We start from the raw sequence: 27,704 nt of genomic DNA on the forward strand, positions 1-27,704 counted from the left end.
AAATATGAAAAAAGGAAAAAAGAAAAATTGAACATCATTGAATATAAGGTGGCAAAATACCAAAGGGATCATTCTGTGTAAACTTGATTCAAAATAATCAATTAAAATGCAAACAGCACCAACTTGCTCTACCAGCCTAAAGATTTATTTTTGAATATTTATTAAAACTACAAAATTTTTAACATCCATGAAAATGTATATTAATTTTGGAAGAAAAAATATTGAGTGCTGTTAATTTTTTTATTCAATTGTAATCACTGGATTTAGATAATGCCAAAAGCATACAGTACCATGAAATGAATAAGGGTAACACAACAGGATTTTAAAATGCCAAACACCACTTTATGGATGAATGAAATGTAGAGCGATTCTTGCTAATGGTTGAAAAGTCAATGAAGATCTTTGAAAAAATTACTAAATAACTACAGGTCTATGATGTAAGAATAGTTTATTACATCACAGTGCACACAGTTTTTCTCCCTCATTTAAAAAAAAAATTAAGTAACATCTTATTTTGAAAGCTTTTTCACAATATTAAAGGAATCATTAATAAAAGTGAGAAATGTACTGCCAAACAATGGGGAAAAAGTTAGAAGCTTTTGGATTGAATCAGAAAACACCAAGACAATTAAAAAATTGAATCCTCTAACACATCTTGGACTTTATGGGCAGGCTGAACGTTGTACAAATTTTTGTTTTTCTTCAGAAATGAAAAACAGACTCAGGAATAAAGAGTTTAACCTTCTGAGAATTTCCATTATACATGAGCATGGACTGATCTTATCGTAAGACAGAAGTCCTGCTTATTCTTGAGAGCAGAAAATGAAAGTCTGTTAAACACAACTGCAGTGTCCCAACTCAAGCTATATGCACACATACGTCCCCAATTACTATTTCACAACAGCTCTAACTTAAAATCATGTATTGTTCATGGGTTTATTATACAGCAAAAAATTATATTATCTTTAACCTTCTAATGTCTTTCTGAGAAAAGTATGTCTATGTACGATATTCTGCTTTAAGAGAATAAAACTCTATAAAATAAGAGTTCTGACAGTAACTTCTTTTAAGAAGATAGATTAACAAGATAAGCTTTAGCAGCATACTCCCAACAGTAACTTTACAAAATGTTTCTGTTCTTTTATTTGAATAATTTCCTTACTACTTAAAGGGATTAGGTAAAGACAAAAACCCAAATGAAATCAATACCCTCTCCCCCAGGTTTTAAGCATTTTGGGTCTTTGCAACCAGATGCTGCATAACTCTACGGCTATTGGGAACTAATTCATCATCACCAAAAAAGTATTAATTTAACAAAGTGCAAGCAAAACAAAGAATTAAAAACTTAAAAATTCTTTAATGATACTGCCTTGAGATCACAAGACTCTAATATTTTATTCCCCAGCACCTCTGGTGGCATCCATCGAAAAAATAACAAAAACACTAGAAGATAAGGGAAAATATAAAAGAACATAGAATTGCTATGCTACTAATGGTATTTAGTACATGTGTATATCTGCTCTCATTAGCAGTGGCCATGATTATTATTACATGTTTCCTATGTTCAAAAGAAAGATTCAAGTTTCTAAATTCTCAATACTGCTTACAGTAGCTTTCTCTTAGTGATTAAATATTGGATAAGACTGAATAACTTTAACAAGGTAGAATCAATATTAACATTCTGATGAACAACTTTATTCTTCAAGCTATCCTCTATTACTAGTACTCTATTTACTCAAGTCATACACATGTTGTACATTAAAGTATTTTTAGTCAGACAGTACCATATTAGATAATGCCTGTCCTTATTTTTAAACACAAGACTTCCACACCTCTCAATGAAAACAAAAAGGTAGTTAGAGGCTGACAGCCAGAAGCAGAAACAGTAAGAGAAAACAAATGAACAGATCAACTCAGTACAGATCCAAAGCATTTTGTCTTCTGGTTTTCCTCCTCTAGACTCATTCTAATCTAATTAAATCCCATAATTGCACTCTATCTCAATTCAGCATTATGTGGTTGGTACCCAGCTGAGCTAGTTTTTGCCTTGCATTTGTTTAAAAATGAGGAAATTCATAAATCACTTCATGATACAACTAAGTGTAAGAGTTATTCATTGTAGGATTAGTAGCTGTTTTAAAATGGTTTGCTTAATTCTATTCAATGACCACAGACTTGTATCTCTAAATCCAAGTATCTATTTACCAATTAGCCATTTTCACATAGAGGAGATAAAGTCGAAGAGTACAAGAAAAACAGCACACTTTCATCTCTGCTCTTTATTTTAGATACTGAGTTTCAAGAACATTAATGATTAAGCTCAAAATTTAGTTTTATTTGGCATTCAAGGTATTAAACTCATGATGCCTAAGGCAGACTGGGTTCTTTAGAGAATGTCAAGTCAAAATCCCTCATTTTAAAGATGAGGAAACATGAGGCCTGTGCCTAGATTAATTGATTTGCCTAAGTCAGAATAGGAGAAATTAGAGAAATGGGTCTAGAAGGCAGGTCTTCTAGGTTTTATCCATACTATTCTGTGTCTTCACTAAACATGAAGACAATTTTAGATAAAATTTTAGGTAAAATTTTCAGTTAAGCACACCATCCTCTGAACTTACAAGGATTTGGGACTGAAGAGATTCCATCACAAGTGAAAACTAAAAGATCAGTTAATTCCCTGGCTTGAGGTCTTGGGATTTACAACCAGATCATACAACATGCCTCATTTCAATAAAGTTCCATTGCCAATGACTGGTACTTTTAATGAGAGTTAAAGGTGAAGCTTAAATAAATTATTTACCATTCATTAAGACTAAAAAATAAGTCTGCTGTAACCATAACTATTCATAAAACTGGAGTCCAAAAGGATTTTTAGACCAGAATGTATTTCTCTAAAGACAACAAAATACACTACCTAAAGGAAAGACAATACTTTTATTATATAGATTTAGTGAACAAGTAAAATGATTCCTCAAAACATAATTCTGTATTAAAAGTATATAAAACACAACTGGCCTATAAAAGAGCCATTTGTTTCAGCATTAAGCAGATTCATCATTGTCTGGTTAGTAGAAAAAGTGAAAGAATGGTGGGAAAAAAAATCAATGTTAAATATGTAGCAATAAAATATTTAAGCTAAATACTGATAGAAAACTTAATATCCAAGCATTGAGACAAAGTTTCCAAATGGAAAGCCATAAAAACTCATGTTTGGGGTAGAAAGAAGCAAGACAACAAACGCCAGAGCCCACTGCACAGCTCAGTATAATACAAATATTAGTGAAAGATAAGTCACTATAGGAATCTTTTCCATTTCCTCTCCCACCCTCATTTCTAAATAAAAAGAAATTACAGAAAAATATGAGAAATGGCAAACTGAGAGGGAAGTTACATTTTCTTTTATGGGAAATAGAAACTGCTATTATTGTAATTACAATTACAAAATTGCTAATATAGTCAACAGGATCTAATTTTACTCAAATCAAGATTAAATTTCAAGATGTTCTCTTATAAAACACAAAAGCCACCCAGTTTTATGTAATTGTAGAAAATAACAGCTTTATACTGATATCTTCAATACTCACCTCTTCTGGGGTGATAACACCTGTTTCCTTAAACTTTGATTCCTATAGAAAGTAAAAAGAATAACAGTATTACACTCTCTCTCACTTTCAACTGAAAAATGTTTGTGGGCAACTATGTGCTTGGTACCCATCTAGGTAATGGAGCATGTGCAAAAAAACAATCTGTCACTGGTACCTGACCTCAAGGAATATGTAAGTATAACAGGAAACTGACATGAAAATGATCACAATATAATGTGATCAGTGCTATATTAGAGCAAAGCTCTTTGGAAAAACATTCAAAGATTTATACAGGGGCTTCCCTGGTGGCGCAGTGGTTAAGAGTCCGCCTGCTGATGCAGGGGACACGGGTTTGTGCCCCGGTCCAGGTCCAGGAAGATCCCACATGCCGCGGAGCTGCTGGGCCGGTGAGCCATGGCTGCTGAGCCTGCGCATCCAGAGCCTGTGCTCTGCACGGGAGAGGCCACAGCAGTGAGAGGCCCGCGTACCGCAAAAAAAAAGAGATTTATACAAACATTAAACCTCAAAATAATTTTGTGAAATGACGAAATATCATTATTTTACAGAACAGAAAAACGTCTTAAAGATGTTTAAACATATTACAATTCAGCCAATGTCTCATTTGAATAATATTAGAAACCAAATCTAGAAGTCCTAAATCACTTAATACTTTCCCATTATTCTCATCTCCACCAAGATATTATACAATATTCTCTCCTCTAAAGCAAGGATGCAACTTACCAAATTTTTCTAAAGTTTAAGTTATACATAAGGTTTTGTGGTAGAAATCTACAAAAATGAAGATTCACTTATGAACATTACTGATTCAAAACATACCAAATAACTACTATATGCCAAGCACTATTTAAGGTAATAGGGACATAGAGTGAATAAAATAGACCATACCCCTCCTTGTCCTCATTAGAAGTTTAAACTCTACTTCAGGGAGAAAAGCCAAATGGTCATCAATATCAAAAAGAAAAATGGGGCAGAGAGGAAACTGGTCAGGGGTGGAGGGAGAGAGATGGTTATTTAAACTAGGATGGTAAGAGAAAAAAGACTACACTGATGGGTGACTATAGAGTAGAGACCTTAAGGAAAGGAACCAGCCACAAGGCTGGCTGGAGGAAGAGCATTTCAGGCAGAGGGAAGAGCAAATGCAAAACCCAAGGCAAGAGAGTGCTTGATGGATAACACAGAAGGTCAGACTGGCTTTTAAGCAAAAGTGAACAAGGGCTTTTGCTTAAAATCCAGTAGTAGGTGAGAAAGGACCCTCTACCAAACAAGTATAGGCTTGAAGTTCACTGTAAGGACTCTGGCTTTTACTGTACATGTGCCTTCCAAACCATGATTTTTCTTAATTTTTACTCGTTGGGATAAATCATCATCTATTTCCCAGGGATTTAGCTTTTTCTCCTTGCCTTCCCATGTCTAGTAGGAAACTACAAGAATTCACTCTGTAAACCAACAGTTTGCACAGGGAAGATCAAGGCAAGGGTCATTAATTCTGCTTTCCTTATTACTAAAAATACATAAACAAGCTAACACATCCTTTCAGTTTGGTGAACAAGTAGAATGCTTTCTCAATACATCTATAAGTTCAAAATAGCAGTTTTATATTTTATGTGGGAGGTTTTTTTCTCTTGCTCCTCTCTCCCTGAAACTAAAAAGTTTTAATAATTATGTATTATTTAAATGCTGTATGCCTAGTAAATTAGACGCTTCTGATAAGATGACATAATATGCAAAAGAATCATTCGATTCAAATGTCAAAAAAAAATTTTCAAAGTTGACTGCACAATCTTAATTATGATGGGTTTCACGGTAAACAAATGTAAGCGTAGCAAGTGTTGGAGTTCTCATTTATAAACTTTTTTTAACTTGGCCCAACAAGACATCATTTTAAAACCATTCTTAGAAATAAGTATTTAAAAACTGCAGGACTAATATTTCGCTTTGTCATGGAAAGGGAGCAAAGTAAAATCTTCTTAGAACACCAGAGTAACTCCTTGAATAGAGAGGAACAACCATTTCCATGGATATTTCATCCTACACTAAGATTTGTAAAATTTTAATAAAAGCTTAAAGAAAAAAAACACTTAAGCAAGAAATCGCTATTCATTTACTATCATTGCTCGCTTTTCGGAAAGGAAAAATAAAGATACAGTAACAAAAAACTTACCATAAAGGGTTATAAAAGAAAAACTCGAATGCAATTCTATTAATTTATCTTTGAAAATAAGAAAGTCAGTCACTGCTGTAATAGCTAATGTGCCACAATTTTTAGTTTAAAAATGCTGTTATTGCCAATGTAAAAAAAAATTATGTATCTAGAAGGGTCAAGCTGCTCCGTATTATCACTGACGTCCAAAATGAACTAGTTTCAGCTATTTTAAAACTTGGGAAAGGGGGTTTTGCCTGTAAACTGGGTTCAACGGTACTGAAAGAAATAATGTTGCAAATTTCACCTTGTTCCACTGAAATCTAATAAGCTGCGACCTCATTCACAACTTACTATTTCAAACTCCTAATTACAAAACTTACTACTAAATTTGAAAGAAAAAAAGTAACATGTCATTTTAGTACCAAACAGATTCATTTCTTTAAAATAAGCAAAATCCTTGCTTAAAAAGTTCGAAAGACTTCCGAGGTTAGGATTTAATGTTCTAAAACCCACTTAGCTGCGGACTACGCTCCAACCCGATGTACCCAGACGAGCTGAGTTCTGGCGGGTGAAGTACGCACAGAGCGTCGCTCCAAGTTTACCCTAGAGAACAGCTGGATAAGACCGCGGGAGGGGGCTGCACCTTTTCCCGCGTACCACCCTACACCGCTCCCCACCGGACAACACCGTGACTCCCCCGGCGTCCGGTCCTCGGTCCCTGCAGAGCCAAGCGTGAGCCTGACAACCCCCGGCAAGCCCGGCTTACCTTGAGGACCGGGGTCAGGTACTCAGCCACTTCCAGTGCCTTTCCCTTCACCGTGTTAATCACATTCTGCATCCTGGGGCCGGAGTAGCGGCCGGCCCCGCGTCGGAGAGGAAAGGGCAGCCGGGACAGTGGTCGGGAGTCAGAAAATGTCCCCGCTGCCGCCGACTCGTCTCAGCACCGGCCGGCAGCACCCAAGGGGACGGGACGCGACGGGAGGGACGGGACGAGGGGGAGGGGCGGCCGGCGCGGCGCGCAAGGGCAGGGCGCGCGCTCCTCGCGCCCCAGGCAGCGCGCAGCAGGCCAGGCCCAGCTGTCACCTGGCCGCGAGCGAGGGCGGCGGGGCTGCGCTGGAAGAAGAGGGCGCACGCGCACCCCTTGCCCTCTCGGGAGGAGTCTTCTCTGCCAGCCTTCACTCGCGCCCCTTCCGGCTTCCGCTTCTTACTCTCGCCCTCTCGCCGTAGCTCCGCCGCCACCTGGGCCTCACGTGACACAGGAGCCTCCGGGCACGTGACGCGACAAAGGCCGCGCTGGGGCGGGATCGGGTCGCTTCTCCCCTCCCTCCGGAAGCGTAACACTGAGCGCGCCTGCGCAATGGGCGCCAGGTCCGCTTTTGCTCAGTCCGGTAGTTATTGTGCTTTTTGTTCCGGAATAGGAGGGTCGGGTCCAAAGGCTTATTCGCCTTTCTTTTCCTCCCATAGATTCTCTGCGTATGGATCCTAAAAGCTACCGCTGCTGCTGCTGCTGCGGACCTAGACAGTTACTGTCTTAGCTTTAGGATGTACGCTCTTCCACTAGAAGCTCTTCCAAGGGACCGAGGTAACCGCGCCCCCCGGGACAAGGAAGTGCGCGTGCGTTTGAGGGGAGGGTGCCCCAGACGAGATGCCTCCTGCGCATGTGTGACAAGAAGGCGTTCCTAGATCGTGGAGGGAAAGCTGCTCTTCCCGAGAAGGGGAGGTGTCTCTTTGGCCTTGGTAGGTTTATGCCCACCTTGGGCTGTGGGCATTGGTATTTCCAGCCCATCTCTCACCAATCCCCCAGGCACTGTGCACTATCCTTACTCTGGGTTGCTTTGGGTAGTTACCCGACCTGGAGTTTAATGGCCTTAACATATCAAAAGAGGGCCTTAGAGCCATTGATTTCTAAGTCGTCTTCTACTTCCAACAGTAGTTCAGTATAAATTAACACAGTGTTTCAGATATTTCTATTTCGGTCATTATTGTAACGAAATCTTTCCCATCAAGCTCTTTTTCTTCCTCCTATGGAAAAACTGCTACTGAGGAGAAAAAACAAGTATGAAATTATCTTCTAGAAAAAAGTTGCTCATAAGAATGAAAGTTAAAGAATTGCTTTTCTGCAGAATCCTGCAGTCCTAAAATGTCCTACCTTTGGCAGCACTTCTAAGCTGGCTCTTGCCTTTTCAATCTCTAGAGTTCCCCCTCCTATCAAATTTTGACTCTTTCCTTTCCCCATAGTTTCCCTTGTACTCCCCAACTTTTTTGCTTTGGGTATAGGCATAACCAGACATCTAAAAAATTCCTTTTCTGTTCTTCACAAATCAGTGGTATTTGCATTATGCTTAATCTGCCAGCAGGGTTGCTCATGAACTTGTTCTTCTCTTTAAGGCAATTAAAAAACAGTGGAATGGAAAGCAATTATTGTGGTCATCCCGTGTTAAGCTCCTCTTCAGCAATGTATACATTCCTGCTGGGGGCCATATTCATTGCTTTAAGCTCCAGTCGAATCCTACTTGTAAAATATTCAGCCAATGAAGGTAAGTTAAGATTTGGAATATGTATGGAGCACTGCCATCTAATCACACTTTATCTTTCTTGTCTTTAGTTTCCCTTGTATATAAAATGGGGATAATACCCTTTAAAGTATTCTGCTTCATGTCAGTGATAAACCATGTTTAAATTTGGTTCTTTAAACTGTCATTCCTTACCAAGAAAAATTTTTGATGCTGAGTGAAATTTGGGTCAGTTAAGTACAGGATCAAAACCTTTGCAGAACAGATCATAACATCTGACTGTTGGTTTAATCAACAGGTGTTTCTGGGCCTATAGCAATATATATTATAACTTATTTTGAAATAGGAGATACATTTGGTCACTTGGGGTTTGTGAGGTACTATTTTAACTACATAATCAGTGGAGCAGTACAGGTTATTAGCTTTGATAAATACATACTCAGGAAATCTTTTATTATTCTTAATGTAAGAATTTGTATTTAAACAGTTTAATTCCACAAAACTGTGTTGAGAACCTCTCACTAGTTATTGAGTACACGTAAAATCATGACATCATGATCGTTAATGGTCTGCCTGGGGAGTCAGATGTGTACATAAGTCTCTTTTTCAGTTAACATTTCTCTGCCAGGGGCTGTGCTAGATATTACTAGCAGAGTTCAAAGTGCACAAGATATAGACTTTATTCTCAAGAATTCACAGTTTATTAGAAGAGAAATACATGTAAATGCATCATGAAAATACAGTATAATAAGTGCAGTTCTATACCAAAGATACAGAGGTAGTTTTATATAGAAAGTGATATATTCTGTCTGGGAGAGCATGATGTGGACTGTGAAGCAGTCAGGGAACACTTCCCTGATAAGGTGACAGTTGATCCACAAGAAGACAAGGTGGGCAGAGGTATTCAAAACAGAAGCAACAGCCTGTAAAAACGAACAGATGTATTAAAAAAGCAGGATGGATTGTGAGAATGTGTAGTTCAGAATTACTGAGCAAAAAGTTTTAAGGACTTGGACGAGGGGGGAAGGAGTGCTTAGCCAGAGAGGGCAGTAATGATCAGAGCGCTGAGGACTTTATATGTCATGCTAAGCATCTGGGACTTTATTCTCTAGGCCCTAGAGTCTGGGGGACAAGGAATACTTGGAGGAATATAGACGGCAGGTTAAGATGAGAAAGACTATTATGGTAGCTGGATGGAGAATGGATTAAAGGGGAAGAGAAGTAGCCAGTTAGGGGGTTATTACAAATTCAAGCCACAGATGATGAAAACTAACCAAGGCTTTTGAAGTAGGAATTGAGAAGAGAGGATAGATTCAAGAAATATTCTAAACATAGAAAAGATAAGACCTGGAGAATGTGTGGAATGTGGAGATTAAAGGAGATGAAGTATTGGATAGTTCAGAGGTTTCTGGTTCGGATGCTGAGTAGATCAATGATGTTCTCAACTGAGATGGAGACTAAGGAAGGAAGAGCAGTTGGACAGAGCTCAGAGAAATTAACAGTTTTAGCTCTTGTACCTTCCATGAGGCCAGGAGCTGTGTCCTTGTTTACTGCTGTATCCTGCAGTGTTTAGCACTTCACACATGTCAAGGAAATGCCAGTTAAGTGAATAAATAGGAGATAGTCATTCATATGGACATGTTTAGTGAGCATTAAATGTTCCAGAATACAGATTTGGAAACGTTTATATTAAATATAAATGAGCCCTCCGAGGAGCGGAGGGCTCATTCAGGGTAACTACACAGAATGAGAAAATAACAAAGAGCCAAGGAATGCCAGCGTTTAACAGGAGTGCTGACACTCAGAGGACATTAAGAAGGAATTAGAGAGGTGAGAGAGCTAAATGCATGTGACTTATAGAAGGGAGTTTGGGAGGAAATTGCAACATCAGGATAAGATAAGGATTAAAACCCACTCTTGGGAATTAGTAATTAGAAGATGTTTGGTAATCTCAGGAACTAGGTAGTTGGAGTACTGTGGTGGGATTAGAAACCAAACTGCTTGGGGGCAAGATCTGAGTGGAAAGTGGGTACAGTGGAGATAATGAATATTGACACTTTTATGGAGATTAGGAGGAGGTATGGTAGCTGGAGAGGGAGGATCTTATATTTTATTTTTTTTGGTTGGGAGTTTTGAACATATTTGTAGGAGAGGAGAGGAAGCCAGTTAATTGAAAGATAAAGGAGATATACTGAAGCCCGAGGAAATAATTATTGGAGCAAAGCCCCCGAAGAGAATGGAAGGTTTTAATGGGGAGAATGGGTAAACAGTGGGGCCATGGCTCCTCTCTCTGGGAGTGAAGGGAAACCAATAAGGATGAATGTGGCGTAGATAAGGTTGAAGTGTGGGCAGAAGAGTGGAGAGAGGTCACACATGATGCTGTGATACGATACGGGATCAACCATGAGAGAAATGCAAGGAGAAAAACAAAAATGATGAAAAGCAAGAATGAGTTAAAGAGCAGTGACAAGAGTTTGAAAGTTGTGATATGAAGCCCCCCCCCATTTGTGTGCGTGCATGTTTGCTCATGTGTATCGTGCTAGAAAGTAAAGCAAAGTATTGTTGGAGGATAATGGAAATGTGATTTCAGTATAACTTTGAGCTCAGAAGAGGGAGGAAGAGATGTTTTTAACTGAGCTTTGAATAATGGAGAAAGTTTAACAGCCAATTAAGTGCCTACTAAGTGCAGAACACTTAACTGCCAGGTTTAGGATGTCTTACAAGACATGATCCCTGTCTTGTAAGAAGCTTACTTTTTAAAATTTATTTATTTAATTTGTTTGTTTGTTTTTATTTTTGGCTGTGTTGGGTCTTCGTTGCTGCGCGCGGGCTTTCTCTAGTTGCAGCGAGCGGGGGCTACTCTTCGTTGCGGTGCACGGGTTTCTCATTGTGGTGGCTTCTCTTGTTGCGGAGTACGGGCTCTAGGTGCGTGGGCTCAGTAGTTGTGGCGCATGGGCTTAGTTGCTCCGCGGCATGCGGGATCTTCCCGGACCAGAGCTCGAACCCGTGTCACCTGCATTGGCAGGCAGATTCTTAACCACTGCGCCACCAGGGAAGCCTCAAAGCTTACATTTTAAGGGTAAGACATACAACATAAAAAATAACTATAATACAATGTTACAAGTACTGTTATAGAGGTTTATAGGTAGTGTTACCCGAAAGCAGGGTTCACCTCTTGGTAGGTGTTGAGCCAAAAGGCACAACCAAGCCAAAGATCGGGAGAAGGAAGGGTTTATTATTACTTGTAGCAAGTAAGGAGGACACCAGGGATCTTTCCCAAAGCAGTGTCTTCCCAAACAGCAAAATTGGGGAAATTTTAAGCTAAAGGGTACATGCATTTTATGAAGGGGCTTGGGTGGTTGACAGAATCCAGCTTTAGTTGATTGAAGTCAGGAGGGTCAGAAAAGGTCAGCATCATCATCCAGTTCTAGTTGATCTGGTGGTTGAGCAATGCAGGCTCATCTTTACCATTGAAACTGAACTGGGAGTCTTTACAACTGATATATTATCTTTGCTATTGTCACTTCTCTTGCTGGATAACAGTTTATTCCTGCATTCTTTTGTTCCCTTAAGATCCTTAATTACTGAGACCTGTTCAAGGACCAGCATTATGGCCAGGCTTAAGTCACAAGATGGCTTAGGCCAAAAATGGCTTCTCTTATGTCCAGAAAGCCACGCCTGGTTCTCTTTCTCTGGGGACCCCCTACCCTATCTGTTTACACTAGTGCTACAGGATCAGAGATGAATAAAGGATTGATTATGCATAGGTTGTGAAGGTCAGGGAAAACCACAGAAAAGAGGAAGAAAGAGTGTTCTGGGGAGCAAGAATGTCGAGTTGGCTTTTTTCCTTTGTACTTGGCTTTTTTCCTTTGTACTTGGCCAGTTTTTTCATATGACAACCAAGGGAAACAAGCAAATATTTTTGAGAAAATGCATTCCTCAAAATAGTAACTAATAAAATTTATGTTTGTCCTTGGCAAAATCATAGAGCAAGTTGTTTGTAAGCATTTTAGAAAAAGGAGAGAAATAACAGCTAAGTCAAGATATACTAACCAAACCTCATTTCCTAATTAGATTGACTTGTAGGTTGGGATATAGCTTCCTGATTGGTCAGTGGGTTTGGATGTGTCAGTGTGTTTGTCCACCGAAGAGCCCTGGGCCAGTTGCCTCTTGCCTCAAGCCGCTTCCTTCTGTTACCACAACATACTGTTTGTCCCAGAGTGCCTAACAAATATTGTTTTCCATGTGTACCATGATATGAAACAGATAGGAAAACTCTGAGTTCAGGGAATATCACAGACAGAGTGTATTTAAGCAAGGCAGACAAGTCACACAAGAGGAATCATGAGCTGGGTAATAATTCAGCCACCTAGATTGATAGCTGTTTGATTAGTCAGGCCCTGATTGTTAGTTAATGGTCAACTTAGAAGGTGATCTCTAATGCCACAAAGCTTTCTTCACCTGTAGCCCTAGCCTCCTCAACACATTTTTCAGGAACTCGAAGGAAAACATGAGAGGCATATCTCTCAATTTCAAGGATAATAAAACGCTCAATGAGGTAAGGGGAATTCACGTTAGGTGAATTGATTCAAAAATCCAAAAGAGCCAAAACCAACTGGATGAAGTTTAATATAACCAGTCTTTTGCGGTACGCGGGCCTCTCACTGTTGTGGCCTCTCCCATTGCGGAGCACAGGCTCTGGACGCACAGGCTCAGCGGCCATGGCTCACTGGCCCAGCTGCTCCGCAGCATGTGGGATCTTCCCGGACCGGGGCACGAACCCGTGTCCCCTGCATTGGCAGGCGGACTCTCAACCACTGTGCCACCAGGGAAGCCCAATATAACCAGTCTTAAAGTCCAACTTTTAAGTTTAGAAACAGCTCTAAATTATTTACTGTATGTAAGCATTATATAGAGCAAAATTTATAATTAAAAAACATTTCTGTTACATTTCAGAGAACAAATATGATTATCTTCCAACTACTGTGAATGTGTGCTCAGAACTGGTGAAGCTGGTTTTCTGTGTGCTTGTGTCATTCTGGGTTCTAAAGAAAGGTGAGTCTTGAAATGGTATTATATACTGGTTAAAAATCACAGGATCAAAAAATTTTAGAACTGAAAGGAACATTTCGTATCAGTTAGTCTAGCCCATTAATTTTATATATGAGGATACTAAGATACAAATAGAAATATGATTACTCATGTTTTGCAGGTGAGGAGCAGACTCAGAAAGTAAGTAGTAAGTGTTAATGTGGTGCTGGGTAGGAGGGGGCAAAGCCTGGACTCCAACCCACATGTCCTAGCGTCCCGTCCACTGTGCTGCCTCTTGACTTGTTCCTGTGGTGGGTCACACAGCGAGTTAGTTTTTGTTCAAATTCAGGATTATCTAAATCACTACTGTCTGACGTGATATGTAGCATACTGCAAAACAATCCCCATTGCCTTTAGGGGGACAGCATAGCGCTTTGGAGTCAGAGAGACTGTATTCTAGGGCAGATTATTTTACTTTTCTGAGCTCCAGTTTCATCAACTATCAAATAAGTATCAAATAAGGGTGCAAATAGTATCAAATAAGGGTACTAATCCTTCCTCAGATCAAAAGTATGTACCCTTTTGTGGCTATTAATTCTCCAGTTATTGAACCTTAGCTCTCTCTACTACTTTGATCCACCTTCCCACATGAGGTAGACATAGAGTTTACACTATTAAAGGGCTTGCCCAAGAAGTTGTCTTTTCATTCTCAGAGGTTTCAATCTTTGCAGAGTTTCTAGTTAGTGGAATACATTTCTTAATCTCATGAAATTCATGAAGTATTTACAGGGGTTAGACTTAAATTGTTTTCTATCTTTTCATTTTATTTTACATTCTCCGTTATAGTACCTTCTTAAGTTTTTGTAAACCTAGAGATAGGAGAATAACTCATACTAGGATGAGCAAAGGTTAATTTTCTCTACTCCCCTGTATATAAACTTTCACTTAGTTATCTCCCTTTCCTGATTCCCTCACCCACCACAGCACCACCGTCCCGGCCCCAGGAAAAAAAATCCCAGCATGAACGCTACATTTTTTGTTCCACTTATTTTAACTTGTTGATCTCTCTTGGCTTTATGCTCAGAGTAGTAAGAGAAAACATAAGTGTGTCCTGAGTTGCCTTCTTCAGTAATACGTCTGTCTCAAGTTAGCAGGAACTAAGAAAATCAGTATTCCTAAAGTGTTGCTGTTGTCAGAGATGAGCACGGTGGTGGGGTGAAGAAAGACCATAATGGAATCCTGTGTAGTCCGTGATTTCTCAAGGCTAATAGTCACTTATGAAAGCATGTTCATTAAGTCTCTTTTAAAGAATTATATCAGAAATTAAATACAATTTACTTTCTCTAAAAATATGTGCATTCTCATCAAGCTCATATATTTATTGCTGTATTTCTTTCTTTAGAAGATCATCAAAATAGAAACTTGAGATGTGGTTCCTGGAAGGAATTCTCTAATTTCATGAAGTGGTCCATTCCTGCCTTTCTTTATTTCCTGGATAATTTGATTGTCTTCTATGTCCTTTCCTATCTTCAGCCTGTAAGTAAATAATGACAAAGAAGATAGCATTGAAAAGACAGAGAAATGAATCCTGGAACTAACCTTTCTCTTTTTTTTTTTAATCGTTTTCCTTGGCACTGTTAGTTTCTCATTGCCTCACTGGCCTTCCTGAGGTTTGAGCAGAATTATCTGAGCACTGACTTACCAATCCACTTGCAAGACTCTTCCGCTGTGAAAGATAACTATTAAACTGTGCTGACTGATGTGTGGGAGCTGCTTCCTGACCACTGAATCTAGAGCCATCTCTCTCTGTGTAACCTTAACCAGTCTGCCTATTTTCTGAGCCATCCTGTGGTCACCCACCTCTAGTATTAATCTCAACATCCAGGACCTCCAAGCAGACTCCCATGAGTAACTCAGAAAATTATACACTCAGTGTACCGCTCTTTCTTACACTTGTTTTAATGTGGTGTATATGTATTCTTTTGGTATGATTTTCGTTTTCTGTTAGTCCTGTCATTTAACCAAGTTCTTTAAGGGTAGAGATTATATCCTCCCAATCTAACTGCTATCCATAACTGATAATACTAGGTATATTTCTCATCTCCCCTGGCATCCCCTACGCCAATTTAGAGAGCTGTTAGTAATCAGAATTAAAGTTTGGTCTCTTCTGCTTTTACCTATTACTCAGTTTGGATCACGTGTATATTTTCCCCTCTATATTTTCATTTTATAAAACGAAGGTTTCTATTGCCACATTTAAGAAAATGTGTTTTAATTTTCTTTAAGGAGCAAGTTCAGGCATTTTGATCATAAATAGAATTTCTGTTGACACTAGTCCTCTATTTGAAGCCTCTTAAGTATATCCAAATCAGTATGAAAGAGGGGTGAAAAGGAGGGGTCAAGAGGGCACTGAGGTAGAAAACAGGAGTTTGATTCTTTTGCACAATTTAAAAGATTAGAACCAGGCAAGGCCAAACCGCTCTGTAAAATAGAATAGTGTTACCATACCGGCCCAAAGGTAAGGACCTAGGCCAGGGGATCACATGAAGTTGCTTTCAGTTCTGTGATCCATTTTATTAGTAAAAGTTCATTCCATTTAAAATGTGTCCTCTCCTAAATTCTTTCACTTTGTTTTTCAGATCTGAGAATTCCTCCCAACAACATAATTATTCACATTCAAGAAGTGTATATTTGTTGTGTTTTATTTGCATCCAACAGACTACCTCTAAATTTATATCCCTTTGCTAAACCCCTAGTACCAAAGCAGGAGTGCAACTTCCTGTTCTTACAGCTTCTTGCTTTGCTCTTCCTTCCTGATTGTGTACAACCACAGATATTACAAAATAAATTACTTGGCATACATATTCTGTGTAGTGCTATGCCCACACCTCGTTGGAAAGAATTAAATAGAGATGCATGGAAGTTCGGGGGCAAAGAGCTGTGATATTTTATTTGTTCTATACTATTGCCTGGACAAAGTGGACACAATTCCCCAGGCCAGCAGCAGCGCTGTAACTGATTGATCAGAGCCGCCACTTCCCCACTCTTAACCAGCCACGTACTTTTCTTATCTCCTCTTACTTGTCTCCTAACCAGGGGTTCACAAGCATTCATCTGCAAAGAAAACCTTAAAATAATGGTTCCCATAAAAGTCAATAGGAAAAGAGCAATATTGTATTCTTGGAATTTTTGCTAGTTGTTATTGGATTTTACTCTTATTTCTTTAATTCAGCTGCATATTAGTCATGTTTGCTGGTTGCATAAGATTGTGGACACTCTTTAGGCTTGGTCAATTTAAAGTGACAGCAAGGAGGAAGGCAGTAGGATTTGTTTTTAGAAATTATTAATATTGTCAGATCCAATTATGGGGGCAGTGATAAATTTCATATTTTCTGGGCCAAAATGTATATATGTTCAGATTAATATTTTCATATGTGAAATTTGACTAAATTCACAAAAACAAACCTTAATAAAATCTGGCTAACACCTTTCTAAGTGTTTAGAACAATGTGAATAAATCCAAAGGACTGTCAAATATAAGTTTGGTAGTGAATCACTGGTATTGAATCACTACAGTTCAACCAGGTATAAATTGATTTAATTCCTAGAGCATTAAAAACGCTTAAAAACCTATACCTCCATCTTCTTAATGTATAAATGGGCCTAACAGTACTTGCTTTCTCTCTACCCACAGAATCAGTGTTAAAAGTCTCTGAGAGCTTGAAAAAGTATGCTTTATAATCATTGTAACCATTATTTCTGGACCTAAACTTATAGAGTTTATACGTATTTCCAGATCTGCACATAAAGATTATTACACAGGCATTTGCTGAATTTCAGCACATTTTCAAAGCCTGTACAATAATTTGATCATATCTATGTAAGTTTAACAAGCAATAAAAATAGAATTTAATCCTCTAGTGAAGTAGCTGCCCTAATAACCCCTCTGGATTTTGACCAAAAAGCTTTTTTTGTCAGGTGAACTTGCACCAAGCTGGGAGATTTCTGAGGTCAGTGCTTTGCTTGGATTGTAACTCTATCTTCTCTTTCTTTCTAGGCCATGGCTGTTATCTTCTCAAATTTTAGCATTATAACAACAGCTCTTCTATTCAGGATAGTGCTGAAGTAAGTAACTTGTTGTGAAAGCATATATCATACTTTAAAAATGGTACCGCCTTGTTTCAGATGATATACCCTCTGAATCCCAAGGCCGGGATTTTATTCCTAATTTGCTTTGTGTGTTGGGCAAGTTGTTTAACCCATCTGGAAAGCAGCTGCAGTGTTAGCCTGTCTAAATCCTCTGCGATTCAATGTTTGAAATGTATTTTCTTAGCATCTCAAAAGACAAGAGATGATTGGGTTTTAATTATTTTAATTTTTAGTGCCAGATTTTCAACAAAGAATTCAATAGCTTTTTTTTTTTTGCAGATTCTCTGTACACTAATAGGGAACCAAGAAGTTCCTAAGATTAATATATTTGTTATTTGGAGTTTGGAGGTGATAAAAAGTGGCAAATTCCTTATTAAACTCCTTGAGGTGACTACGTGATTTAAGCTCTAACTGGCAGAGGATTTGCATGAGGAATCTAGTTAAAATTCCAATTAATAAGAGTGAACTTATTAAACTTTCCAAGTGCTATCACTAATTCATCTCCAGGAGAACGTTTGAATAAAATAAACATTTTTAGTTTAGATAGGCTCTGCTGCAAAGCAAAGGCCAGAATGTCCTAAGGTGATACAGGATCTGGGTACTTAACTCCAGTTTAATTTGTTATTTAATGATGATGATGATGAAAATAAAATTAACTCTCTGTTATATTTGTTGTGATTGTTTTTATTTTAATTTTACATTCACATTCTCTTTTTAATTTGTTTCTCAATGTGCTGTGTCATAGTGTGTTTTCATAATTGATGTGTACAGAAGGATGAAGGGCTTGGTCCATAGGCACTCAGTAGTTATTTGTTGAATCCCATGATGCATCCAGTACATAAATTATATGAAATTCTTGAAAGGTTTTCTTTTACCCTGAGGAAACATTCAATTTAATAGTTAATGTAAGAGATGGGAAAAAAATGAACATAGCATTTCATCCAATTTAAATGTTAGAGTCACTGAAATTTGCTTTTGCTATCACTTTCTTCATTTTATTTATGAATTGTGAGAATAATTCAATTCAACTAGCAAGTTAAAGAATGCTAATCCAAAAAAACGTTTTAAAGTCTTTAAAATCAGCACGAAAGTCACTTTGTAGGATAAAAGTTGGCTTCTGAGAAAACATATGTAAGCAATCATATTTTTATATTGATTCCTGTGATAAAATTAGGGATGCACTTCCATAAAGGAATAATTGTTGGCTCTGACACACAATAAAATACTCACTATTAATAGGGGAGTGATGGTCTCAAAAACATGTATTTTTTTTGTTTTGTTTGGGGCTTTTCTTTTCACTTTTTTTTCAAGTAAAAAAAATTTTTTTTTCCTGTGAAGTGACAGTTTATGAGTACACATGGTATTATACTTAAGTTATTATATAATACATAAGTATTATGTCAAAATTAAATTAATAACTGAATTTACCAAAGAGAAGTTTAAAGGTATTTCCTGACTTGAAATTGGCTAGTAGCTCTAGCTATGCCCAGAGTTGTTTGTTTTTTTTAATGACCCCAGAGCATGAGCAGGGCTGTGGGCCAAGGTGAGGGGCACTTGGAAAAGCCCTGCCCAGGGTGGCCCGACTGCCATGTGGGCAGCTGCGCGGGGATGCTCTCCACCAGTGACTAGAAAACACTAAGGTCTCCTCAGGGCCTTTCTACCCTATTTCGACTTAACCCCACAATGACCCCATGAGATAGGTGCAGTTAGGCTGAGTCTGTGCCTGGAACCCAGAGCCACTAAGCATTTTGCAGCCCTCAGGCAGCTCCCTTTGGCTGTAGAAGAGGGAGTGTAGGTGGATAGGCTGGGGGCAGAGGGGCAAACAACGTTATGAACTACAGTTCAAACTTTTTTTTTTTTAACATATTTTACCTCTTAATATTCAAAGCAGTAATATGGATTCTTAGGCATGTGTTTGCTTTGTTGTTAATACCACTCTGTTTTGAATCCTTAGAAGTTCTTTAGATTAAAGAAACAATAAAAGCACTCCATTTTTATTATTTCCACAAGCACTTAGTTCCCAGAATGGGTCTTAGTTTGACTAATTCACAAATCAGCACTTGAAGCTACTCTAAATAGTGAAGCTAAAATGTGGTAATTAATAATGTCTTTTATGGGAATGCCTTTTAAGTATTACCTATTATTATATTTTAAAATCAACTTTGTTCTATTTTGATCTTTTTTGTTGGTGATAGTGTATGTTGTTTGTTAGTTTTTCCCTATTTAATCTACTCTTCATGAGTCATTTGATGGTCTTTTGCCCGTGGCAATAAAATTTTGACCTAAGAATAGCTTGAGTTCTATCACAAGTTCTTAATTTGTTTGCCATAAATAACTCATTTAGAATATCAAAGCTCTTGTCTTATACTTGCCTCTAGCAGAGCTATCAAATAACCTTTCCCATACAGGTAAAGGATATAAGGCTATACAGGTAGAAAAAAATAAGTCCAGTGACGAATGTAAAACTTACTTGTAAGAATTTGAAAGTGAGAAAAAGTGAAAAGTATCATCATTCAAATGTCTTATTCTAAACCCCATGTGAATGCATAGATTTCCTCCTTGAAGTATAGTTACTGGTTCAAAGTGGAAATGTGGCAGGCATGCCTCAAAGCCCTATTGGTTTGCTCTTAAGGCTTGGCAAAGTTGTATAATCTTGTTTGCTAGGCTTTAGGGAATAATAATGTCAGCCTGAACATCGAGATTTGGGAGATTAGAGAGCGAAACCAAGACCAGCACTTATTTTTACCTAAAGAATGTATATAAGTTTCTGTGATTTCTTCAAAGGGAAGGGAAAAAATTATTAAAAAACACATTTTGAAACATATGTTGGATGTCTTAGAAGTTACGGTGAACTTTACTTTCTGAACCAGCAGAAAAAATAAAAGTGCCACTCAGTAATAACAAGCATTTCTCCAAAACCATTCATTCACTTGATAAATATTTATAATTTCCCTTGATAAATCTGCCCTTGGTCACTCTTTGTGCTATTTAGAAAGTTATGATGCATGGTTTCTTGTAAAAAGTTATGTCTTTCCACTTAAATATTTTCTTGCTCTGCTTTTGTTTACCACCAGATATGGTAGAAATGCTCATATCTGACACAATTTGGACCTAATTGTTGAGTTACTAGGAAAACTCAAAGTAGGGATGTCATTTAAAATATATATATATATATACTTTAGACAATTTAACTTAAGGTATGTAAGTGTCGATTCATCATTCTTTTGATGGTTCAAAGTGGAACCATGGTTCAAAGTGCAACCTTTCCTTTGCATACGTGTGGGGTTTGCTGATTGGAGTTCTTTGGCTTCTTTCTTGCTTGAACCTACATTCATTACACATCGTCTGTGGTTTCTGGTTTCAATTTCATTATAGTGGAGCAAGCCTTAAGTATATTTTTAAAGTAGATTCTTCTGGATTTTTATTATTCATTCCCTAAGCTTAAACTAACTTACCTGTACCTAATTCAAAGGCAGGTTTTTTGTCTTGAGATTTGCCTTTTGTCCTCCCAAAGCATTCAACTTAGTTTTCATGAAAACAGCAATCCTTTTCATTCACTCATAATTTATGATTTCTGTAATCATTAAAATATATAATTACAATAATGAGGTCACCTGGCAAAAACACGTTTTGGAACAGAGACTCTTTGTGAGCAAACAGTTCACTTGGGAGCAGAGGCCTTCAGGTTCAGCAGCCTTCCAGCCAGAGGCATTCAGCTCTGCGCATCAATCTGAATGTTTTACTGGGGCAGTGGAGAGGTCGGTTAAGTGAGTTTCTACTGTTGAATCACCTAAGCCGTAAGGAGCAAACTTTTTCAAACTCTTCCGTGCCTAATCAGTCATCATTTATAAGAGTGCAGATCCTCAGCTGCCTTTATAGGATGATTTATTGTTTTATTTTCTTTGCTAAAAATCTGTTTTCACCCTAATCCTTAATAATTTTTACCTTCCTAGAACATTATCTTGAATGAGTAATTATTTGCAGTAGTTACCGGTTAGCTTATTTAAGGCTTTATTTCCTTGGATTCTTTTTTCTCCATGTCAATATTAGTGGAAGATCTATAGCCGTCAGAATTGAAAACTTCTAAAGGACCTGTAGAGTATATCATTGCCTCATTTATCTTGACTTACAGTACTTGGTTATATAATGAGTTTTATAAATTGAGCACCCATTTTTCATCTCTGTCTTTTCGGTTTCTGTTCCATTTGCTTTCTACTACTAAATGTGTACCACCTGCACCCTCAGAAATGTATGTGACTAGCTGACAGTTTCTGACCTCATGGACTATAAGGCTCTGTTGGTCTCATCACTGCATGCTAGATCTGGTTATATGAAAGTGTATACACAAGAAGACATATAGGGAGCACAGGTGTGCTGCTGCCTGTGCTATCTGTGCAGTTAGCAGTTTCACAGCATGAAGCTCTATGGAAGCATTGGTGAAATCAGACACATATTCCTGTACAGGCATCCTGGGAACTCAGAATTATACTTAAGAGGTGCATTGGTCCAGAAGGAGAACTTACAAAACCATGGCTCAGACTCCTTCCTTGCTCTTTCATAAATACATGACCTTAGAGAAGTCAGTTAAACTCTGAGAACCATTTCCTCCTCTAGAACGGAAACTGCCTGACCCATAGTAGGTGCTCAACAAAGGCTCCAAAATTCTTGCAACTTCAGTTCTCACCTGTTGCTTTACATGTCTGCCTTTGCTCATGTTACTCTCTGTGCTTGGTGTGCCTCTTCTCCACCTGACTAATCGATCTTCAAACTTGAAGGTGTTCCCCCCAAAAGCCTCCCTGGATGCCCCCACCTGAGTCCCATACCCCTCTTTCCTTAGTTAATGTACCTTCTTGTAGCCTTTGTATAGACTCTTGCCTCTTCCTGGGTATATTGCCAACTCCCTTTTCACATGAGAAACTTCAATTTATTTCTCATCTTTCAGCCTAAGTGTCATTTCCTCTTCGAAGCACTACCTGACTCTATTTCCAGACTCAGGTGTTGTTCCTCAGTGTACCCCAATTGTTCTGTGTATCATATGTCACACATTATATTGTCATTATTTAGTTCCATGGCTCACTCCGTATTAAAGTGTAAATTCTTTGAGGATGGAGACCAAGTCTTTTTTCTTTTCCCAGCGTGCCTGGCACATAGTTGCTGCTTATTAAATGTCTGTTGAACTGAATGAATTTGCAAAATGGAATAATAATCATCACATCCTCCATATCTGAAAAGTTTGTTGTTAGGAAAAATAAAGAAATAAATAAAGCATTGTTAGGACTTCATCAACTGAAACACTGAAAATATTTTTTCCTTGCCTTATCAAACAGTTTGCTGTATAATATTTTATGATCAGGCCATGAATCTGGGAACTAGCTTCCTCCTTAAATCATTTCTGGGTCATGAATACCTTTGAAAAGTTGACGGATCTTTGAAGGATCACCTGGTGGGGGTGGGGAAGACCAGGAATTCACCTATGTAGAAGATTTGGCACACACTGCAAGAATTCACAGATATCCTAAGCTCGTCACATTTTTTCTGGTTCATGGAAACTAGATTGAGAATCCCTGCTATAACTTATTTTATCACGAGATTAAAAAGTGATCGTACCAAACATCTAAGATCAGTTCCCAAGGTAGGAAGGAGGCTTAGTTAAACCTGTAGGTTAAAAGGAAACTTAAAATGAGAAGAAATGACTGAATGGCCTTAAGGGACAGCTACTATAAAAGCAGATAAAAAATAAGTTCAAGGGGCTTCCCTGGTGGCGCTGTGGTTGAGAGTCCGCCTGCCGATGCAGGGGGCGTGGGTTCGTGCCCCGGTCCGGGAAGATCCCACATGCCACGGAGCGGCTGGGCCCGTGAGCCATGGCCGCTGAGCCTGCGCGTCCGGAGCCTGTGCCCCGCAACAGGAGAGGCCACAGCGGTGAGAGGCCCGCGTACTGCAAAAAATAAATAAATAAGTTCAAGGGCTTCCCTGGTGGCGCAGTGGTTGAGAGTCCGCCTGCCGATGCAGGGGATGCGGGTTCATGCCCTGGTCCGGGAAGATCCCACACGCCGCAGAGCAGCTGGGCCCGTGAGCCATGGCCGCTGAGCCTGCGCGTCCGGAGCCTGTGCTCTGCAACGGGAGAGGCCACAACAGTGAGAGGCCCGCGTACCAAAAAAAGAAATAATAATAATAAATTCAAGAAGCAGACACACCCTGACGAGTTTCCTTTGAACTTGAATTGTGGGGAATGCAGGCAAAAACAGTATGGTTCATGCAACCAAGTACTCAAGTGATTTGAGTTTTCAGTAGACACAGTTGATAGGGGAGGAGGAAAAAAGACCAGTATTAAAATCTCTTTTTTCATCTTTGAACAGGAGGCATCTAAACTGGGTACAGTGGGCTTCCCTCCTGATTTTGTTTTTGTCTATTGTGGCCCTCACTTCTGGGACTGAGACCTCACAGCATAACCTGGCAGGACATGGATTTCATCACGATGCCTTCTTCAGCCCATCCAATTCCTGTCTTCTTTTCAGAAGTGAGTGCTCCGGAAAAGACAATTGCACGGCAAAGGAGTGGACTTTTTCTGAAGCTCAGTGGAACACCACGGCCAGGGTTTTCAGTCATATCCGTCTTGGCTTGGGCCATGTTCTTATTATAGTCCAGTGTTTTATTTCTTCGATGGCCAATATCTATAATGAAAAGATACTGAAGGAAGGGAACCAGCTCACTGAAAGCATCTTTGTACAGAACAGCAAACTCTATTTCTTTGGCATTCTTTTTAATGGGCTGACCCTGGGCCTTCAGAGCAGTAACCGTGATCAGGTTAAGAACTGTGGGTTTTTTTATGGCCACAATGCATTTTCAGTAGCCCTTATTTTTGTAACTGCATTCCAGGGCCTCTCAGTGGCCTTTATTCTGAAGTTCCTGGATAACATGTTCCATGTCTTGATGGCCCAGGTCACCACTGTCATCATCACAACGGTGTCTGTCTTGGTCTTTGACTTCAGGCCCTCCCTGGAGTTTTTCATAGAAGCCCCGTCAGTTCTTCTCTCCATATTTATTTATAATGCCAGCAAGCCTCAAGGTCTGGAATACGCACCTAGGCAAGAAAGGATCCGAGATCTAAGCGGCAGTCTTTGGGAGCGCTCCAGTGGGGTAAGTTTGTGACGATGCTGCATTTTTGCCTGTTCTTCCCAAATTCAAAGTGTAGTTATACAAGAAAAGAAATAGATCAGTGCTGATTTGGCACAGGGCGTATTGGATTTCTGTGACTTACCGTTCAACAAACATTTGTTGGACTCCTTATGTATAAGGGCTCATGATAATGCTGTCAGGGGTTGAGAAAAAGTATAAATCACAGTCTCAAGGACCTTATGCATTAGTTGTATCATAGAATATTACAGTCACAGGACCAGAAGATGCATCACAGGTTATCTTGTCTAGTCTCCTAGTTTTACAAGTGAGGAAACAGACTCAGAGAGGCTAACTGGGTTACAGATAGTAAGTGAAAGAACTGGTACCAAACCCATTCATTACTCTTTCCACCCCACTGTAGTTGGGGAAACAAGCCTCATTCGTAAGAAAAGTTGATCTTTGACATTAGTAAGTCTTATTAAATGTAAGTCAAAAGCCTGGCTTCTTTCTTTTCGCTGTAGTTTTTCGTAAACCAGAGTGTGCCAGAAGGGCAACCTTGTTTATCTCGCTAAGACGGTGGTTCCCAAGGTTCCCAAAAGGATCGCTGCAAATGCATAGTGATCTCTTGGAGGCTCAAGTTACGAGATATATATTTAAATAAAACATGAAATGGAGTCCTCTATCTAGGTTTAAATTTACAGTTTTCATGACAACACAAAATATGAGATAGTTCACACAATGAACATTTTACTCTTCAGGAAAGTTAACCTATTTCTTATTAGATACAGTTCATGGCAAAGCTTCCCTCAGTAATGCCTCTGAAGTGATGATATTTACAACAGATTCTTAAGATGAAAAAATTAGAAGGCTGCTCTGATATCAGTTAGAATATAGATTTAGAAATCCTGTATTCTTTTCCAACAGTCTAATAACATTGCTTGCCCTACTTTTTTTAGGTAGAAGAAAATCAATGTAGGTAACAAGGCCTAGTTTATACCTATTTCTGCAGCCTTTAGTCATTTCCCTCCAAGACCAGCAGAGGCCGCTCCTTACTTTGCTCTTGTTAACTTTGAAATTCAAAAGTACTGAAGTGCATTCCAATTTTTTATCTCATTGTATGCCTGCGGTTAACTTTCCAAGAACTTATTTATTTAATTTCATTTAACAAGATTATAGTTTAATTAAATAAAATCCATGATTTGTTAGTAAGGTTTCTCCTTAGTAATCATTAAAAATGGGACATTTCTAGTTTTGTCCTAATTAATTACTGATTTCATGTTTCCTTTTAGGATGGAGAAGAACTGGAGAGACTTACCAAACCCAAGAGTGATATTGAATCAGATGAAGATGCTTTCTAACTGGTACCCAAATAGTTGGCAGCTCTCATAAACCTTATCTTCACATTTTCAGCATGTGTGATATTTATCTTTCCACTTTGATAAACCAAGAACATTTCTAAAGCATAAAACTCTTTGCATATATCTAACCGCTCCCTAAATAATTCCAACCAAAGCTTAGAGTACCCAAAGGCTAAAAAGTTCTAAGGAACTGACGTAAGAATAATAGTATGGAGACTGCATTAATGGCCTGGTACTTAGTAGGTCAAGATATATTTGCAGATTATTTTCCTTGTTCCTCCATTCCAGAAAACTTGTAATAATCATGTTAGCTGTACCCTATAAATATACAAATAGAGATCAGTTTGCCAGATTTTCAGAATTGTGTAGTTCTGCTCTGCATGCCATAGTCTTCCCTTTTTTATCGTTATAAATATCACCTAGGTTGACCCTTGAATTTTGAGACCATGGAGATAGTCATTTTGTAATTAAAAAGCAATGAGACTCTAAAAATGTGGTTGAAGGACCTTAATAACTGGCCACAACATTGATTTGAGAGTAGTGTAGTCTGTGCTAAATGTTTTGCCAAAGAAGCAAATTTTTCAAGAAAAATCTCAGAATTTTAATTTTTAGGAATTTGTGGGAAATCTTATTTTTAGTGGTTGTCTTTTGATGTTTTTCTACACAAATAAGCTTCCATTTAGGTGAAAGTGGGTTTCCAGTCCCCACAGTTATCACTTGTATTTTACATCACTTAAACGAGCTATGGTGGGTTTTTTCTCCTCAGTTTGACCACATGACTCTTGAATTACTCTATTTTGGAGAACTAATAACCCACTTTTATTAGTTATTAAATAGAACTTATGACTATTTTATATCTTTATATCATACTCTGTTCCTAAAGGTTGAGACACTGGCTTCAGAATCATGCCAGGTTGTCAGTAAGACTATTGCCGAAGAGTTCTTTTAGAAGAGTCACTTTGCAAACAAATGACTTTTACTGAAATATGAATAGTATTACTCTAAAAAGAGGAAGGCCAGTAATAAATAAAGCACTTTATAGTAACCATATTGCACCCTTAAACTGCATGGTATTTTTTGAGGTATTTTTGCATGCATCCAGTTGAGTCTATGAGGTAGGAAGTCAGGTGATAGATAATTTAAAAATGAGAAAACAGAAATGACTTGCCCAAGGCCATATGGTGGATGGTGATGGGACAAGTGTTGGCTTCAGCTAATAGACCTGTGTGTTTATAGAGCACTACACTGTAAATGTGAGCTTTAAGTTGTCGTTTTCATGCAGTCTGTACATCTCTTCTTTCCCCTAAATTTCATACAGATAAATATAAGATAATACTATTACATAATCCATCTGTGATATCCAGAACAATATGAATGGCAAGAGTTGGTGGAAATTTATAAATAAAATAACTATTAAACACTTACCTTGTGTTGCCGCTTTGTTATATGAGATGGAATGCAGAGTATTTTTAATTTCAAAACGTAATTTCAAAAGAACTTTTAAAACTGTCTCTTTTTCAGTAGATCTTGACTTCTGAGAATAGCAAAACTTTACCTTATCATAGGCGTTCCATCAGAGTAATGTGAAACAGAAAGATTACTTTATTATGGCAATTCATTTTAAGGTAAAGAAAATCAGCTATAGGAAGACCTCACTTTTAGGAAATATAGCATATAAAACATACTTATTAAACACATAAAATTGCAACAGTATTACTTGTGAAGGTATTGCCTACGGGATATATTAAATAGCAGATCCCACTAATTCATGGAGATTGATTTTCTCATT

The 27,704-nt window shown here is 38.4% G+C and overlaps 2 protein-coding genes across 7 annotated transcripts in view; one reads left to right on the forward strand and one right to left on the reverse strand.

Moving 5' to 3' along the window:
• Positions 1-7,116, reverse strand: part of ATG3 (autophagy related 3) — a 28,790-nt gene extending 21,674 nt beyond the window's left edge. The window contains exons 1-2 of the mRNA XM_027104697.1: positions 6,515-7,116; positions 3,585-3,626 (exon numbers count right to left, since the gene is read on the reverse strand). Coding sequence (XP_026960498.1) covers positions 3,585-3,626; positions 6,515-6,586 — 114 coding nt within the window. The 5' untranslated portion in view covers positions 6,587-7,116. The remainder of the gene's footprint in view (positions 1-3,584; positions 3,627-6,514) is intronic.
• A 68-nt stretch (positions 7,117-7,184) lies between these two features.
• Positions 7,185-27,339, forward strand: SLC35A5 (solute carrier family 35 member A5). 6 transcript variants are annotated; one of them, XM_027104650.1, is made up of 7 exons: positions 7,185-7,330; positions 8,137-8,285; positions 13,218-13,316; positions 14,698-14,828; positions 17,350-17,417; positions 23,798-24,578; positions 25,847-27,339. In XM_027104650.1, exons 2-7 carry the CDS (start codon positions 8,156-8,158, stop codon positions 25,913-25,915), a joined length of 1,278 nt encoding a protein of 425 aa, XP_026960451.1. In that variant the 5' UTR covers positions 7,185-7,330; positions 8,137-8,155; the 3' UTR covers positions 25,916-27,339. The 6 variants fall into 6 exon arrangements, with proteins under 6 accessions (XP_026960451.1, XP_026960442.1, XP_026960432.1 ...); XM_027104641.1 differs by having other exon boundaries at positions 7,186-7,485; positions 14,695-14,828; XM_027104631.1 differs by having other exon boundaries at positions 7,187-7,330; positions 14,695-14,828.
• The last annotated feature ends 365 nt before the right edge of the window (positions 27,340-27,704 follow it).

The sequence above is a fragment of the Aethalodelphis obliquidens genome, unplaced genomic scaffold, assembly GCF_003676395.1.
Source record: "Aethalodelphis obliquidens isolate GAN/ISIS:26980383/991018 unplaced genomic scaffold, ASM367639v1 scaffold1, whole genome shotgun sequence".
Taxonomy (NCBI): Eukaryota; Metazoa; Chordata; class Mammalia; order Artiodactyla; family Delphinidae; genus Aethalodelphis; species Aethalodelphis obliquidens.